The sequence below is a fragment of the Dermacentor albipictus genome, unplaced genomic scaffold (genome assembly GCF_038994185.2).
Source record: "Dermacentor albipictus isolate Rhodes 1998 colony unplaced genomic scaffold, USDA_Dalb.pri_finalv2 scaffold_21, whole genome shotgun sequence".
Classification (NCBI taxonomy): Eukaryota; Metazoa; Arthropoda; class Arachnida; order Ixodida; family Ixodidae; genus Dermacentor; species Dermacentor albipictus.
In genome coordinates, this window is record NW_027225575.1 from 6,811,156 (window position 1) to 6,830,539 (window position 19,384).

Genomic DNA, 19,384 nt, shown 5'->3' on the forward strand with positions numbered 1-19,384 from the left:
TCGTGTCTGATAACTCTTCAACAACCTTACTCTTTAAACTGAACGATGAACTAGCGAAAGTTGTAGAATGGTGTCAGTTAAATTATTTAATTTTAAACCCTTTCAAAACTCAGTTCATGTTATTTAAAACAAAGCAGAGGATCGTGCATTGTATCCCCCAAGTAATTCTCGAAAGTCAACTTATTCCTGCAGCGGACTGTGTGTCGTTCCTTGGCATAAAATTAGATTATCACTTGAAGTTTACTAATCATATTGCGCTTGTTAAACAGAAAACAGCTTTTGACATACGAGCTCTCATAAAATCACGAGCATTCTTTTCAGAACAGGTATTATTATCTTTATACTTTGCGTTCATTCATAGTATCAGCTATGGTATTGCTTCCGGGGGAACGCATATAACTGCAACCTCTCGTCTATTCAACACATACGGAACCAGGCTATTCGGATAATCACCAACAGTTCTTTTTACACAATTGCTCTCCCACTACTCAAGGTAAATTTTATACTACGTGCATCTGATTTGTTTAAGTATCATCTAAGTACTCTCTTTCTTCATTTACTTAACAGCTTGTTTACGAATTTGTGGACTACTATTTACTCACTAATACCAACCACACTAGGTCAGCGCATAATTACAACATTTTATTACCTAAATGTAACACCAACTATGGAAAACTGACATCCTCGTTTTCAGCATTTAAAATATGGAATGACCTACCCCATTCACGTAAACTAACGTCATCTTTGAATGTATTCAAACATGATCGAGTTAAGATGTTTTATTTCTTTTTGTAAATAGTTTCATGTCCTATAACATGTTCTATGTATAATTGTACTTTTTGATATATGCACTTATTTGTTTGTTTTCTCTAACCAATGTATTGCATTACGCGCGTTCATTTGTTTTCCTTGTACTTTTTTAACCTTTGCTGCTTTAACCCACGTTTTGCACACATCTTTTTTTTTCTCTTTAGTCAGTCATTGACATTGGAACCCTTGTCTGCATACTATTTGTTATTTACTCATTGTGTTATTTTTTTTAATGGAGAATAAACTGAAACTGAATCAGCGCCACTGAAGACGACATAACAGTTAGGCAGCTTGACGGCTCGAGCATACCACTTTCCTAAGCACGCCTTTTCCCTCTAGCCTAAACAGCACTCTCGCTTACAGTTTCACACACCAGTGGCGTTTACGGGCATTCAATACAATGTTTAGTCTTGTTAAGGCGCGGCTTATGCTAAACGCACATGGCCTTCCGTACGCCTTCCGCACATCTGCGGAAAACGGTACATGTCGCGCACAGGTGCGCAACTTTCAGTGCAAACCGAAATTTGTGCACCTCTGTGCGACATGTACAGTTTTTCGCACATCTGCAGACGTGCGGAAGGCGCGCGAAAGGCCCTGCGGATCGAGCGTAAGTCACTCCTAACGAAGCACGTTAGGCCCGACTCCATTCAGCTTCTTCCCATAACAGCACTCGTCTGTGTCTTCTGCTTGCTGGACAGCAAGGTAGCCTGTGCCATTGCAGACTTGATGCTGTTATCTCGAAGCTGCCGACTTTGTCGCTTAAGTCAGGATTGGAATATAACAATCCGGCCAAGACGACAAAGTAGCGGTCTAAGCAGAGATTTGGAACACACCCAATGAAGAAGCACGAAAGATTCGGCACAGGGTGGCATACTTATGATGATGCTGGTTCGGTACAGGTGGTAACTTCAGCCCATTGACTTCTCTCTCTCTCTTCTTTGTCGGTATAACGAAACATCTTTTCACAGGACTCGGCCAGAATATGGAGGAATTTGACACTGTGAATGTAGTATGTGATCACCCCACCCGGTTAGTTAGTGCGGCCTTTGATGCAGCGTAGTTCAACAGTAAGCATTGTTTTACTATACCCTAACCTCGGACTATGGCTCGGTCGTTGAGTACGGCAAGTGAACATCATCAACACTTAAGCAAAAATAAAATTTTCCTATTGATGGAAGGAATAACGTAGTGTGCAAGAAAAAAAAAATGTGGTATAGTGATGACATATGCGAAACAGGGCTTGTCATAGGCGAAATACAAATAGGACAGACGACAATGGGAAAGAAAACGAATTAAATATGTGACACAGACGTAAATTATACAGCAGTGGTCGAACAGGGGATGTCATGGGGCCAACAGTTCAACAAGTCCACTAGTCTTTCCGTTGGCTCCGGAGGCATCCCCTGTTAGACGAATAGCTGTTGATCACTTCGTCTCCGTCTTCCCGTGAGCCTCTGCCTTGAAGAGGCATACATTAATTGCGTTACCATGCGATGGCTGACAAAAAAAAAAAAAGGCAGCAACGGCAGGGGCAGGTATAGTCATCTCGACAGAAAATGCGAATTAGACGCAAGTAGCGACTTGATCAGTAACGTGTTGGCGTGGGCTACGAAGTTAAATTTCATTCTGAAAACAGCTCAAAAGGCACAGACGAGCAAGAAGACGACACGAGTGTCTTCTTCTTCCTTGTATGTTTTCTCCGCTGTTTTTGGTAAGGGAGCATATTGTGTGTTCATTGTTAATTCTAGCTTGCGTTAACTACCTGAAAATGACGAACGGCAAACAGTGTGTGTGCGCGTGCGCGCGTGTGTGTCAAGTGTTCATCAAATTTGCAAAAACTATTTCCGTTGTCAAGTCTCGTAGTCGTCACTACATTTACCCACCTTTCTGATGATGCTTGACCCCTGGGTGCGGTGAAGAGCGTAACCGGTTGCCATGCCGACAAGGAATGGACCCATACGGCAGTACGGCTTCACGTACACGTAGCCCATAAAGTCGTTCATCTTATCCAGGGGCCTAAAAAGACAACAATGTAGCCATCTGTAGATTTTGTGTGCCTGCGCCTACTCTGTAAATATGGGGAAATAGTTCAAAACAGCTACATAACTAGATGCTGGGGCCCTATAACGTAAAACTATTCCAATATATTTCTATTCCAATCTCCTGACGTCAAACTTGCGTAACCACCGACGCAAGCACCGGGCGGTCACCCGCAGGGTTGTCTGAACAGACCAATCAAACGCTCTCCTCGTTCATAGGAGGTCACTTTTGTTTGCTTGAAAAACGAATAACTTTGCCTACACTGAGCGGCTCGTCGTATCTAATTGGCTGACAAGAGGCGAGGAGAACGCTCAAGTGGAGAGGGATGCGATGGGGCCGAGCCACTGCACTGAAAGTCGATAACCGGATGAAGAAGGTGGTGCCGGCGTCTACGATTGGCCGGCTTGCCCTTACTTAGCTTGCGGTGGCTGGTCGAAAATCGCGGCGGCATGCAACGGAAGCTCAAGAATGACGCTAAAACGGACCCTCAGCAAAGAATAGTTGGCAGAATGAGGGGATAAACGTGCCGAAAGTGCTCGAAAACCTTACACGGTCATGCTAGAAGCTTTATTATACGCAAATACACCCATGCTCTCCGGCAGGTGCGAGTAGCCAGCGTCTCAGCGATCGGCGGCAGCCATCTTTTATTCCTTTCGGAACGGGGCAGCCTGCGGCTATTCCGAAGAAAATTCAGTTTTGTTCGGCATATTAATACATCTTTATCGCGTACACGTCACTTTGACGTGGTGAGTTCTTGCGGTTTTGTGACATCGCATGACAGGCAGGTGAAGTGGGTGCAGCCCGAAAAGTTTTTACCAATAGCCGAGGGCTAATGGCGAAAAGGGGTCGAATCATAATTACCTGTTTTTCTTTTTTCTGTCAAATCATGCATAATCAGTATGTACACATCATATCAGATGGGGAGGTATCACGGTTTTCGTGACGTCGCGTGACAGAGAGGTGAAGTGGGGGTGGCCGAAAAAAGTTTTTGACCAATCGTGGAGGGCTGATAGCAGAATTGGAATAGAAAAGTTTGGAATAGTTTTACATTATAGCGCCCCTGGTTTCAACGTAGATACAATACCATTGGGCGATGCCAACCATGTGAAATGACCAAAAAAAAAAAAGAGATCGTACGATAAACAAAAGACATGATTTCAGTGTTTAAAATGAAATGACACTACTTGCAGTCAAACAATGATTCTGAACGGAAGCAATAACCACAATGTTGCTTAGCTCGTTGTACAGGTAAGTGGTCATTAAAGTGCGCTAGGAATAGGAAGGAATGAAATTACTGCTGGCCGCACTGTAGTTGCTTAACTCAAGCGGCTGACACTTGAACGCCGGCCAGCACAGACGGAGGGGGTTATGCGATTAACAGGACCGGCAAGAGAGCTGAAAGGGTAGAGGAGGAGATGAGAAAAGCTATCTACATTCTCATTCAAGGTTCGTGATCAGCACTGAATGTTCAAAATAGTTCACGTTTACGTTTTGGCTACGAAGTTCAACCGGTCGTTTCACATAAGAATATGCACCTGCTCCAGTTTTCATAGAAGTGTGTTGTGTGCGTCTATAAAAAAAATTTGAACGGGAACTTTCACCCCTCACGGCAATGTTTCCAAAGAAACAATACATTATCGAAACTATTTAATCGAAAAGACACTGTCCTGCGAATATTACCGCTGTGAAAGCACACTTACGTTATGTCCGACATGTACGGCGCTGCTGGATAGTCGTAGATGGCGGTGTAGACAGCTGTGAAGCTCGTCGTTCCCAGCAGCAGCACAGCGATCAGCAACAGGCCCAGTCTTGGCTTCCTACAAAATGAAAGGCGTATAGGCCATGCGCTGTGCCTACAGAGGCGCCACTGAAAGCCGCGTAGAGGCGGCCGTTGGAACCGCAGGCGGGCCTCGGGTCGGAGACGCCTGATTCCACTGCATGCAGGCATGACTGAAGTATGTGCGTGCGATTTGCCGCTTGTGCGCGTCCCAGATAGTTACTTCTGCGGTGATAATGTGTGCGCGAGGAAATTGCACTGTACAATAGTGGACATGTGCCAGACTTCACGGCTGTCTAGGACGACATTGTCTCCTTACGCGCTAAGTGCTTGCCGCAGATGAGCACCAACAAGCTTGCCTACGAAGTGGAGCTCATGGCCAATATGCCGCTTTCATTACAACGTCCCGGCCGCTAATGGCTTCATTTGTTGGCCCGTGAATCAACGTTCATTATGCGCACACTTGATTCGTTTACATGCTGTGTATTTCTGTAGTAGGTTGAGGGAGCGCCGTCGCGCCTGCGAATGCGTGGCTCGTACAGGCGCGGCCACGTGAGAAGCCAGCGACGATAAAGCTTGCAAACTAGCACGATTAGCTTGAGCAAAATAGCACATATATGACTCCGGCAAAAATTAACGGTTGATTGTTTTTATGCTTTCGTCTTAATACTGTCTGCACAGCATGAATTTCATATTGTCACGTGGTAGTGACGGCGAAGAAAGAAGCAATACGGTGGAATACAAAACTAGCTTTTATTGGGCGAACCTGTGCCCACAAAACAGGCTACACTTATAGCACAACGAAAGCGGCGAACACAGTCGGCGATCGTCGAAAATCTGGGGTGCTATGCAGGATGCGTCGAGTTTGGCGAAACTCGGGATCTTCACGAGCTCTGGCGACACCCCAAGATGAAAGCACGAATGGTACCGAGACACAGTTTATCTTTCGACAAGCCTCCAGTTTCATTGGTTGATCTAGATTCACTCTGGCTGGCTATCATTCCTTGGGCGTTGCCTTCTGGGCGGTCGACAAACTGGGGCTCACGTGATCGTACCGTCGGTGCATGGTCGCGCCTTCTTTCACTTGTTTGTCGTTCCACCGAGTGCATTACACGCACAAGCGAGTTATAAAACAAATGCATTTAGTACAATATTATTAGTTAGTTTAACGTGGTTTAACAGCATTTTAAAGCTTACAAGATGTACACTGAATGTACATTCGACTAATTTGTAATTTAGTACGCTTCGCATTATACCACGAGGGAACGCTGTGGTGGCGTCATCACATACATTCATCGGGCGAGCATGGCGGCTAAGCATCGGCGATGCCCAGTGTAAACAAACCCGTACAACGAGCTTGCAGTGCGCGACGTAGTGATCAGGCTCGACGAAGGCCACTATTTCTTGGATAGTTCTGTTCCTCCTGGGCAATCTTCCCGTGCACCCGGTAAGACCGCCAATAGCTTCGGCGATTTTACAGATCGCAACGCGCACCTACTGTTCACGGCGAAGTGCTGAAGAAACAACTTGTCCGGTGCTGCTTCTGCGAGTGCGCCGAGTTCCTCCACTCTGCGTGATGGCGAGCGTCACGAACATTACATAGTGTGGGCAAAAGGTAGACATCCTATATAGCTACGATGCGACGAGGTGGTACCGACGATGGATCTCGCTACCAACACAGTGAAGGAGACTTCGACAAACTGCAGATAAGTATATTTCTACTATTTCATATTTAGCATAATAAGAGCGCACGGATTAAGTCACTTTCGTAGTAACGAACTGAATGTCCAGCAGTTTAAAGAAGGCAGTGAGAACCAATGAGTGTTCGTGCTTTTACGTGCAAGTGGGCCCGCGAAAATATGGAATAGATGAAGGTAACCTTCACTAACTTGGTGAGGCAACACAAATTCATGAGTGACATTAAGCTAGAAAATTTATGGAAGAGTATCTTTATCCAAGTGAAATATCAATAGCAAGTACTGATATAAAGCAGGAAACTTATACAAAAATTTCATGGGTTGAACAGCACATGGAAGGCATTACCGAATCGTGATCGCCACGTAACCGATATCCTTGAAAAAAGTCTAGAATCATTGCATTCCACCGGTTATGCAATATGGGACATAAACCTGGACGTTAACAAAGAAACTTGAGATGTCAAGGACTGTGTAGAAAGCGAAGTAACAAAAATTGTTGCAGATAGCATTAAGGCAGGAAGACAGTGGCGTAGTAAACCGTGGCAACTGATATGCTAGTTGAGATTAAAAAAGAAAGGAATCGGCAGGCAGGCCATGCAGGTATTCGATCACTTGTTGCCAATTCATAATAATAATATTTGGGGTTTTACGTGCCAAAACCACTTTTCTGATTATGAGGCACGCCGTAGTGGAGGACTCCGGAAATTTAGACCACCTGGGGTTCTTTAACGTGCACCTAAATGTAAGCACACGGGTGTTTTCGCATTTCGCCCCCATCGGAATGCGGCCGCCGTGGCCGGGATTCGATCCCGCGACCTCGTGCTCAGCAGCCCAACACCATAGCCACTGAGCAACCACGGCGGGTTTGCCAATTCATAGGTGATTACATAAGCATTACAGAATGAATGTCAAGGAGAGAGAACTACAGCCAAGGATGGTGGAAAATTGCGTAATGGGTCAAGAATATGATGTTTGTAGGCATAGGATGCAATCAGCTCGTATAAAACGGGATTGTAGGGTGAGGCATTTGTTTTGCAGCGAACAAAAATAGGTTTGTGGTGCTGACAGTAGAGACTCGTGAAGGTGCAGGGCCACCTCAGCTGCTGGCACACTAATCAACATAACAATTGGCTCTGAAAAAGAAAACCCCAGTTTTGAAAAATAAAGCAATGTTGTCCCAACGCATTGTTTTACTATGCATACTACACTAGAGGCTTCCACATTTAAGGGCACTTAGTACTAATAGTGCAACGAGCATTTTTCTTTGTAAATAATGGTTTGTACGTGGCTGATTCATTCCAATACACTTTTTTGCAGCAAAACATTCTGCTGCTGGAGCCACTCAACCGCCTGGTGGCAGTAGGCGAGCGCCAGGCACGTGCTCTTGAGAGTGTGGCAAAGGTCCAGAGGGCTGCTCCGCAACAGTAGTATCGGTGCCCTCACTGCTCTCCTGTCGAGCCCACAGAAGGCACCTTATAAAGGAGCTTTCAGTTTAATATTTTGTTTATTATTCAAGAACATGAATAAAATTATTGCAGTAAACATTGTGCTGTGCATATTAGGAGACTTATAACATGCACTTTGTGTCCCTTCAAAATAGGCAAAAACGTAAGACAACCTGTGCCACTCTTGGACCATGTAAATAAAAAATACACTAATGCAGCATACACATCATCATGCTGTTTGTTCTTTCTATGTGCAAGAATACAGTGCGTGTTCATTAGCCACAAGATGAACGGTGTGTGTAATTCACAATGACGAAAGGAAACAGCAGGAGCTTAATAATGCTATCACCTATAGACTGTGCGTATGACTGCAACACTCCCCGATTCAAATGTGCCATTACATGCATGTTCGATACCACATGTTCTTTAACATTGTCTTATAATTGCATGTACCATATTTCACACATCTTAAGCCCTTCCATAGCACACTTCTGATGTATCCATTTCATAGGCCAAATAATTGTACACTTTGTCCTTTTGTGTTGTATGAAAAGCAGCATCCTTTACAGTCGGATAAAACTTCAGAAGACAGGAGAGGCCCCACCCAGATGACCAAAGCGCAGCAGCCGAATGCCTACACGTCTAAAGAAATAGTCCCTCTCCAACGAGCAATATTAGTCTGTCTGGCGGCGCGATATCAGTCTCGAGTGCGTGCCCATTGGTGCAGGCTTGTGTTCACCTGCCTTAAAGTGCAGATTCCACAGCCTCCTAAAGTTGTATCCGACTACAGAAACACGTAATGCCTTGCACCAGTTGCATAGACTTCTGCAACTTGATAGCACACAATGATCAGGAGCAGAAATCTATAAAGGCATCCAAGCAAAGCTGGCTGGCCACACTTCCATTATGAGGGGCTGCAAAAGGTCTCGCCAAATATTCCTATGACGTCCTTGAAAAAGAGGTGGTGTTTGGCACTTCTTTAGAATCAAAAACAGATTACAGTGAATGCTGTGTAGCACGTCAAAACAAACTGAGCTTGGTTATTTGCACAGCATGTAATGGGAGGTCGAGCTTCACATAGGAAACAAACTGCTCTGTCCAGTACAATTTTGAGGCCGGTATGGCACCTATTATGGCACCGGTATGGCACCTATTATGTCAACAGTGTCTATATACAAATTACACTTTTCACAGGCCATTGATTTCACCATTATTTTTGTGTGATGGTTCTTTCAATCAGCGCTTGTATTACATGAGCAGGTGGATTTGAAAGCAAAGCTTTGTTTGCAAACCTTCCGACTTCCATAAGTGTGTGGCAAGGCACTGGCATGTTGTCGAATAGCTCACACTTCCTCGGTCCTGCACCAAAGAAGCCCAATGCTCTATTTTAAGTTGGATCGCACAACAATTCAACGGCACACAAAGAAGTGTAACACACACAGCAAAGCATTCTGCTGTGTGTATTTCTCTTTGTGTCTCGCCGAATTGTTGTGCAATTAAACTTCAAGCTTCTATACCAATACACCGTCTTCAACCTCACCAATGCTCTAGTTATTAGGCCACAATGGTGCACATCTCTGAAATTTCCCAACACAAATTAGTTCTCCGAAAAATCACAAATGTTAAATTTTGCAGCACAGCTGTATGTATGAACGTGCCATATTCTTTACCACTAAACTCACAGGAATCAAAGAGGCAAGCATTAACCAGCCTTGCTGCTGCTGTTACCATTATCATCATGACAGCAATGGAAAGACAGTGCCACGTTTCAGTAAAGGGAGTGCTGGAGGGAAAGGTGTGACAGCGAGGGCTTACAATAAAAATAACAGTTACGAGACATGTTCAATACCAATATATGCTGCATGTCGCTCAGCCTACTTTGGCAATGCGGCAAGTGTTTACTCGTTTGGGCATATCACGTTTTGTGTAATCATTGCTCTAAAGCTGTACAAATGGTCTATTTGCTCTGCAAGTTTTATTTTTATCATGGTAGGTTAAAGACCCACTTTTCATTGGCATCTGCACCACATTTCTCCCGATATGTAATAATGCCTTGGTGGTTCATGACATCTTCACGTACAGAGAGTTCTGCAGAGTATCGGATGTGCATTGTTCTAATGCTTAAGAATTAGAGCCCCATTATGAGACGAAAATATACAATTTATCCATCCAGAATAACGCTGCCCCCCCCCCCCCCCCGAAAAAAAGAAGATGCACTGAACCTCTGGCACATGCATCGACAGTGAACAGAGCAAACAATCTGAAGTATTTTCTTCATGCAAGCCAACACACTAAGATTCTCAATGCATTTTCATTTCGCCACAAATGCATAGGCACAACCGACTTGGTGCAACATCCACATCTCGCGCTGCAACAAATTGTGCAATGCCTCGCTGTTTCATAGTGCGGCCGATAGATTACGCATGACCAAAATTCAGCATTGTGCATACTTAGTAACTTCACCAATGAAGAACCCCAAGTTCTTTATGAGATTAGGATTCATAGGTTAGTTCACACAATTAGTGATATCCATTTATCTATTTGTACTTAACCCCTTTCCCAAGAAAGTGAGCCATTTGGAAGGCACCCTGACAGATAAGTAGAACAATCGACAAAAAGTGATCAACCAGCGAAAAAGTCTGTTAATCACAGTAACGCTGACATTGAAGGCGCCTTAATTCCTACGTACGTTCCGTCGACACACCCGACTACGTTCGTAATGTTCCCACGAAGTGGGAAGCATTCTTTTATATATGCCCGCTCCGCCGCAGTATTCTGGAAAGCTAGCCACCGCTTACGCACTGCCGCATCGATAAGCGCGTCAGACACATCTCTGACACAGTGGCTAACAGTAGTTTGATGGCGTCCGATGTAACGCTCGGCGCCGACGCTTCCCTGGAAACTCCCAGTCCCGTAGAAACGGAGGGCACAGATGACTTGCTCTACGACGGTGAGCGAATGAAGCCCGCCACGCTGTCTCCGCAGACGAGAGTCTTCGCCTAGCTCGTCACACAGCCAGCACACTGATGTCTTCGACAGGCGAAAATGACGCTGAAACTCCCCGTCGGTCATGCAGGTGAACGGGTCCGGACGGTCTTACTGACGCTTGCTGCCGCTGGATGCAATGAAACAGGCTGCTGCTACCGCCGCCATGTTCCCGAGTTGAACTCGGAGGCGGTTTCGCGATGTACGAGTTTAGCACGAGTTCGCCTGTCAATCAAAACCAGAGGTCACGCCCCGCGCGAGGCATGTAACTATTGCGCGCGCACCCACTACAGTTGGGCCACGCCCAACTTATCTTCCGGCAACAGCGACGCGGTGTCGAGCTGAGAGGCATCAACAATCTTGACCGCCGACATAAAACACGCACAACGCACTGTCATCGGTGATGTACTGAGCACCACTATCGAAAACAAAGCGTTGACTGTCGCTGGCATACATCTTCTCGGGCTGAGATAGCCGCACAACACGGTTTCATTGCCTGCATTGCGGCGCGTAGCGCACAGTAAATAATTATCGGCACGTCACTGTAGGTGCTTGCAAGGCGTCGAGGGAGACGACGATGCTGAGGAGTGCTTATTGCAGCAGTCGTTTCAGATGGCTGCTCTGTCATCGGTGATGAAATGGAGCCACAACGTCGTAAACACGATCAGCGTCCGAGAATCGCTCGCTCTTCTAGGCCCAGTGCAATGGCATTTCTTCATCACAAGCACTGCGCACTCAACAGTTCCAACACCTCTCTCCGTTCGAAATCTGATTTCATAACTGCACACAAGAGCCCTCACCTGCCAAAATGCGAGTGCTGCGGTGTCGTTACGATATCCATCTGCGATCGCTGCTGGCTCCAGCAGAGGTAATCGGCAAGCACCTTCGACTGCACAACACACTCATATACTGCGTACATGCGCTCAGAGGCGCCTTCACTGGGCAAGCGATGACAAGCGATGAATTCTGTCGCTGGGGAAGCACGCACGTTTCGCAATGTATCGCAGAGGCTTCGCGCACAAAGATAAACTGGTACATTTTCACTGAACTGCGTCACTACGCACTCTAAAATAACATACCGCCATTTTACAGCGACAGCTGTTGTGTCGTTTTTAGTTGGTAAAGCGGGGGCCTTAATAGCCTAGTGAAGCGCCTGCGATGAACAGCCGTACCGCGGCGCTGCGTTTCTATTCCCCTAATAGAGAAAGAGTGGCCATGACCCTCCATGGATCATGACCGACTTTATTGAGAATAGCACTGCAGCGCCCCTAGGCGACTTATCACCGTATGAACGCCCTCGTGCGTGCGACCCGCTTCAATGTGCCGCTTCTAAGCTTTCGCCTCCCTGTCGCCACTCGCGGCAAGAAGTGCAAAATTTAATAATTTGCTCGATCTCCGTTTGTCATCACAAATTCCTAGCATTGAAAACGAAAAACAGATACCTAAAGAAATAAAAATGTGCGTTATTTTATTTGTCGTATTTTAACGTATTCATTTGAATGAAAGTGTAGGTGCAAGAATGCGCCGCATGTACCCCGTTCGCATTCGATGGAGGATAGATAGATAGCGCCCGAAAGATGAGGCACGCCCTTGACGCGCCCGGGAAAGGCGTGGCAAACGGCTCACGGCAAGTGTGCAGATAGACAGCGGGGCAGTCACGGTATCGCTAAGTTGCGATAATCCGTTGATAACAATACGTGGCGCTGGCGCGTTTCGTTGCGCCGTCTTCTGCGCTTGAAACGTGGAAGCAGCGTGCCGCGCAGGGTGCGCTTATGCTGTCATACGCGGCGTTTTGTCTACATATTTTTTTTGCCTGCACCTTCGGCGCGTTCTGCGCTATCTCCGTTCACTGACTGCCGTCGAGCAAACTCGGGCAAAACTCGGGTGAACGAGAAACTCGACGCATCCTGCATAGCACCCCTGATCAGCGGTTCAAGCGCGTCGGCTTTTATACACAATCGTCGAATGTTCCAGACTAATCGTTGGGACCCGCGTGCCTTCCATAAAGTTCTACATCATTCGCGTCAGGCGAATAAATCAGATAACGCAAGGTTCGGCAACAACAGACTGCGGATAGAAGCATCGATAACTTTCCAGAAACTTCGGATACATGCAAGCGCGTCCCGCGCTGTGCGATAAGATTTGTTAGGCGGTGAAACCTGGTCGCCCGATAAATATAAATACACGTGTCAATACCCCCCTCTTAAAAAGCATCGTCCCGATGCTACAAAGAGAGCGAAACACAAAGGGACACTTATTAAACATAAGTAACAAAACAACGAAAAGAAATAAAGTCCAAAGGTCAGTTACGCGAAGTCCCAAAGTTCGTCAACGCTGGTGGTACGGCTTGAGCCGCACAACGTGGACAATTTCAGGTCGTGAGCGGCGCCGCTGTGACAGCGAAATGCCGTCTGGCACGACCTCGTAGTCCAGTGCACCAATACGTCGGATGATCTTGTACGGTCCAAAATAGCTACGCAAAAGCTTCTCGCTCAGTCCTCGTCGGCGTATAGGGGTCCAAACCCAAACACGGTCACCGGGCTGGTACTCGACAAAGCGTCGTCGGAGGTTGTAGTGTCGGCTGTCGGTCCTCTGCTGGTTCTTGATCCGCAGGGGGGCGAGCTGTCGGGCTTCTTCGGCGCGCTGGAGATAGCTAGCGACGGCGAGATTTTCCTCGTCAGTGACGTGGGGCAGCATGGCGTCGAGCGTCGTCGTCGGATTCCTGCCGTATACCAGCTTAAACGGCGTGATCTGTGTTGTTTCTTGCACCGCCGTGTTGTAAGCGAATGTTACGTACGGCAGGACGGCATCCCAGGTCTTGTGTTCGACGTCGACGTACATCGCTAGCATGTCGGCGAGGGTCTTATTCAGCCGCTCCGTAAGACCATTCGTCTGCGGGTGGTAAGCCGTCGTCCTCCTGTGCCTTGTCTGACTGTATTTCAGAATGGCTTGGGTGAGCTCCGCTGTAAAGGCCGTTCCTCGGTCGGTGATGAGGACTTCTGGGGCGCCATGTCGCAGCAGGATGTTTTCGACAAAGAATTTCGCCACTTCGGCTGCGCTACCTTTCGGCAGTGCTTTTGTTTCAGCGAAGCGGGTGAGGTAGTCCGTCGCCACGACGATCCACTTATTTCCGGTTATTGACGTCGGAAAGGGTCCCAGCAAGTCCATCCCGATCTGCTGGAATGGTCGGCAAGGAGGCTCGATTGGCTGTAGTAATCCGGCTGGCCTTGTCGGCGGTGTCTTGCGTCGCTGACAGTCTCGGCATGTTCTGACATAACGGGCGACGTCGGCGGTCAGGCGCGGCCAATAATACTTTTCTTGTATCCTCGATAGTGTCCGGGAAAATCCGAGGTGTCCAGCGGTCGGATCGTCATGTAGGGCATGCAATACTTCTGGACGAAGCCCTGACGGGACAACAAGAAGGTAATTGGCGCGGATTGGCGAGAAGTTCTTCTTCACGAGTAGACTGTCTTGAAGCGTGAAGGAAGATAATCCGCGCTTGAATGCCCTGGGGACAACGTCGGTGTGCCCTTCCAAATAATCGACGAGGCCTTTAAGTTCCGGGTCCGCTCGTTGTTGTTCGGCGAAGTCTTCCGCGCTTATTATTCCAAGGAAGGCGTCGTCATCCTGGTCATCTTGCGGCGGCGGGTCAATGGGGGCGCGGGATAGGCAATCGGCGTCTGAGTGTTTTCGTCCGGACTTGTATGTTACGGTGATGTCGTATTCTTGTAGTCTGAGGCTCCACCGTGCCAGCCGTCCTGAGGGATCCTTTAAATTCGCTAGCCAACACAAGGCGTGATGGTCGCTGACGACTTTGAATGGCCTGCCATATAGGTAAGGGCGAAATTTCGCTGTAGCCCAAACGATGGCGAGGCATTCCTTTTCGGTTGTAGAATAATTGCCTTCCGCTTTTGACAACGACCGGCTAGCGTAAGCTATCACGTGTTCATGTCCATCTTTTCTCTGGACCAGGACGGCGCCGACGCCTAGGCTACTGGCGTCAGTGTGGATTTCGGTATCGGCGTGATCGTCGAAGTGCGCAAGTACGGGCGGCGACTGCATGCGTCGTTTGAGTTCTTGAAATGCCTCGGCCTGCGGTGTTTCCCACTTGAACTCGACGTCGCATTTAGTTAGCTGCGTCAGCGGCTCAGCGATGCGTGAAAAGTTCTTGACAAATCGCCTGTAGTAGGCACACATGCCAAGAAATCTACGCACTGCCTTCTTGTCGATGGGCTGTGGGAACTTTGCTATGGCAGCTGTCTTCTGCGGGTCGGGGCGGACTCCAGATTTGCTGATGACGTGGCCTAAAAATAGAAGCTCCTCGTAAGCGAAGCGGCACTTTTCCGGCTTCAGAGTAAGTCCTGATGACCTGATGGCCTCTAGTACTGTTGCCAGCCGCCTAAGGTGAACGTCGAAATTTCCGGCGAAGACGACGACGTCATCCAAATATACGAGAAAGGTCTGCCACTTCAATCCTGCTAAAACCGTGTCCATCACGCGCTGGAACGTTGCAGGCGCCGAGCACAGTCCGAATGGCATAACCTTGAACTCGTAGAGGCCGTCTGGGGTGATGAAGGCGGTCTTTTCGCGATCTCTTTCGTCGACTTCTATTTGCCAATAGCCAGACTTGAGGTCCATCGACGAGAAGTATTTAGCGTTGCAGAGCCGATCCAATGCGTCGTCTATCCGTGGGAGGGGGTATACGTCCTTCTTCGTGATCTTGTTCAGACGACGATAATCGACGCAGAAACGTAGGGTTCCGTCTTTTTCTTTACCAGAACAACAGGGGATGCCCACGGGCTTTTCGACGGCTGGATGATGTCGTCGCGCAGCATTTCGTCGACTTGTTCTCTTATAGCTTCACGTTCTCGCGCCGAAACTCGGTAAGGGCTCTGACGGAGTGGGCGAGCGCATTCCTCGGTGATTATGCGATGCTTGGCGACTGGTGTTTGTCGAATCCTCGATGACGTCGAAAAGCAGCCTTTGTATCGTCGGAGCAGACTTCTGAGCTGCTGTTGCTTAATCATAGGGAGATTTGGATTAATGTCGTAGTCTGGTTCGGGAACCATGGTCGTCGGGGTAGATGCGGCGGAATCCGAGAGGACAAACGCATTACTTGTTTCCAGAATTTCCTCGATGTACGCGATCGTCGTGCCCTTGTTGATGTGCTTGAACTCCTGGCTGAAGTTTGTCAGCAACACTTCAGTTTTCCCTCCATGCAGTCGAGCGATCCCTCTTGCGACGCAAATTTCATGGTCTAGCAATAGACGTTGGTCGCCTTCAATGACGCCTTCTACGTCAGCGGGTGTTTCGGTGCTGACCGAAATTACGATGCTGCAGCGAGGCGGGACGCTCACTTGATCTTCGAGCACACTCAAGGCGTGGTGACTACGAGGGCTTTCCGGCGGCATTGCTTTATCTTCCGACAGCGTTACTGACTTCGACTTCAGGTTGATGATTGCGCCGTGTTGGTCCAGGAAGTCCATACCGAGAATGACGTCTCGTGAATACTGTTGGAGGATAACGAAGGTGGCAGGGTAAGTCCGGTCATGAATGGTTATTCTTGCCGTGCAGATCCCAGTCGGCGTGATGAGGTGTCCTCCAGCGGTGCGAATCTGAGGGCCTTCCCATGCGGTCTTAACTTTCTTCAACTGGGCGGCGATGTGTCCACGCATTACGGAGTAATCGGCCCCTGTGTCGACCAAGGCAGTGACTGCGTGGCCGTCGAGGAGCACGTCGAGGTCGGTTGTTCTTTGTCTGGCATTGCAGTCAGGTCTTGGCGTTGGATCACGGCTGCGTCGTGTTGAACTGAGGTTGGAAGGTCGCGTCGTCAAGTCGTCTTTCGTCGGTGTAGTTTTGGCTTCCAGACTTCGTCGGGACGGCGGCGTGTCGTTATGTCGTCGAGATGGTCTCTTCGTCGTCTTCGTCGGCGGCGGAGGATCTTCGTCAGTTCGACGAACAGCAACCGCACCTCCATCGGTTGCTGCTTTTAGTTTTCCGGGTATGGGCTCGCAGAGCGGCCCCGGGCTGGGCCAGTGTATGGACGGCGCTGCGGCGACAGGTAGCGGCCTGGTGACGGCGAACGGGACGGTCGTCGAGAGTTCCACTGAGTGGCGGCTAGGTAATCGGCAATGTCACGTGGGCGCTCCCCAAGCTGTGGACGCGGCGCGTTGACGGCGAACCCTCTAAGTCCCATGTCGCGGTATGGGCATCGGCGGTACACATGGCCGGCTTCTCCGCAGTGATAGCAGAGCGGGCGGTGGTCGGGGGCTCGCCAAATGTCCGTCTTCCTCGTATAGGTGCGCTGGGCGACGGGTGGGCGCGCTGGCGGCGGCGGCGGTGGACGACGGAATTGCGGTGTTGCAGGACCTTGGCGCGGTCGCGCAGGGGGGCCTTGACGGCGGGCGACGGCGGCGGCGTAGGTCATTGCTTCCGGCTGCGGTGGTTCTGGTTGCACCTCAGGAACTCCAAGGGATCGGTGCACCTCTTCCTTCACGATGTCGGCGATAGAGGCCACTTGAGGCTGCGACGAAGGCAGGACCTTGCGCAGTTCTTCGCGCACAATGGCCCTGATGGTCTCTTGAAGGTCGTCCGAACCTAGTCCTTGGATGGCATACTGCGGCGTGCGCCCTTGGCGGTTATATTGCCGGGTGCGCATCTCCAGAGTTTTCTCGATCGTTGATGCCTCTGCAGAAAACTCAGCCACAGTCTTCGGTGGGTTACGAATAAGTCCGGCGAAAAGGTCTTGCTTGACGCCGCGCATCAGGAAGCGAACTTTTTTCTCCTCCGACATTTCCGGGTCGGCGTGCCGGAAAAGACGGGCCATCTCCTCCGTGAAGATTGCGATCGTCTCGTTTGGCAGCTGCACTCTGGTTTCTAGTAGAGCTTGGGCTCGCTCTTTTCGCACGACGCTTGTAAACGTGTGCAAGAAGCCGCTTCGGGAAAGGTCCCACGTCGTTAAGGTGGCTTCCCGATTCTCGAACCACGTCCTGGCGGCGTCTTCCAATGCGAAATAGACATGCCGCAGCTTGTCGTCGCTGTCCCAACTGTTAAACTTACCGACCCTCTCATACGTTTCGAGCCAGGTTTCCGGGTCCTCGAATGTTGATCCGCGGAACGTCGGAGGTTCCCTGGGCTGCTGCAGCACGATGGGGGATGCTGGGGCTGCCAGTGGGGTTGCCTTGTCCACAATCTTCTTCATCTTCTCAGGTAGAAGTCCGTGCTCCGGGGGCAGCTGTTGAAGACGGCGGCTTGCTCGATGTTCCCGGACGGCGCTGGTGTTGTCTTTGCGGTCCGGGCTTGTATTACGGCTTGTCGGGGGCGTCCGGTACATGGACGTAAAGCACCTCCACCAGATGTCACGTGGTAGTGACGGCGAAGAAAGAAGCAGTACGGTGGAATACAAAACTACCTTTTATTGGGCGAACCTGTGCCCACAGAACAGGCTACACTTATAGCACAACGAAAGCGGCGAACACAGTCGGCGATCGTCGAAAATTTGATCAGCGGTTCAAGCGCGTCGGCTTTTATACACAATCGTCGAATGTTCCAGACTAATCGTTGGGACCCGCGTGCCTTCCATAAAGTTCTACATCATTCGCGTCAGGCGAATAAATCAGATAACACAAGGTTCGGCAACAACAGACTGCGGATAGAAGCATCGATAACTTTCCAGAAACTTCGGATACATGCAAGCGCGTCCCGCGCTGTGCGATAAGATTTGTTAGGCGGTGAAACCTGGTCGCCCGATAAATATAAATACACGTGTCAATATGTTCAATCGGTAAACAAGCAGAGACTTTCCATGATTTCACGGGAGCACACACGTGAGATATCAGAAGACGCTATAGCTGAACATTTGCCTGCCTGATCAGCCAAGAGTATATTGCTTTTATATTTTATGCTATTTTTTAGTGTCTCCACCATTTTTACTAGTATCACCCTCACACGCAAATACAGAATTAAACCGCATGTTGTATCGCCTGTTGTAGTGTCCCGAGTCTGAATAGCCAACGCAGCGCTTTTCTAATAGTTAAAAGAATACGTTGACACAATATTAACACTTTGAAAGCAAATACAGAGCTTGCCATTAAATAATTCTTGTAAACCACGTGCGACATTGAAACCATTTTCAAAGCAGAGACAACTGGAGTGAAGGAACATGAACATATATTGACCCATTTCATGCAAAAGAAGAAAAAAACAACAGGCATTCGCTAGCGCCACTAGCGAGAAAAGAAAACAACAAAATAAACATGAAAGTTTCAGAATTGACCACAATGCATGACTTGGGTTAAGTGAATCTGCATTAGTTGCAGACATCAGGGGCCATATAACGTAAAACTATTCCAATATGTTCCTATTCCAATCTCCTGACGTCAAATTTACGTAAGCTACGGGCGGTCACCCACAGAGTTGTCTGTAGAGACCAATCAAACACTCTCCTCGTTCATAGGAGGTCACTTTTGTTTGCTTGAAAAACGAATCACATTGTCTACACTGAGCGGCTCGTCGTATCTAATTGGCTGACAAGAGGCGAGGAGAACGCTCAAGTGGAGAGGGATTCACTGGGGTAGAGCCAGTGCACTGAAAATCGATAACCGGATGAAAAGGGTGGTGCCGGCGTCTGC

At 48.6% G+C, this 19,384-nt stretch overlaps 1 protein-coding gene across 1 annotated transcript in view; it reads right to left on the reverse strand.

Moving 5' to 3' along the window:
- Window positions 1–19,384, reverse strand: part of LOC135921231 (nose resistant to fluoxetine protein 6-like) — a gene marked incomplete at its 5' end in the record, with an annotated part of 119,101 nt that overhangs the window by 34,892 nt on the left and 64,825 nt on the right. The window contains 2 exons of the mRNA XM_070529432.1: window positions 2,694–2,826; window positions 4,551–4,667. Of these exons, the coding sequence (XP_070385533.1) occupies window positions 2,694–2,826; window positions 4,551–4,667 (250 nt within the window). The remainder of the gene's footprint in view (window positions 1–2,693; window positions 2,827–4,550; window positions 4,668–19,384) is intronic.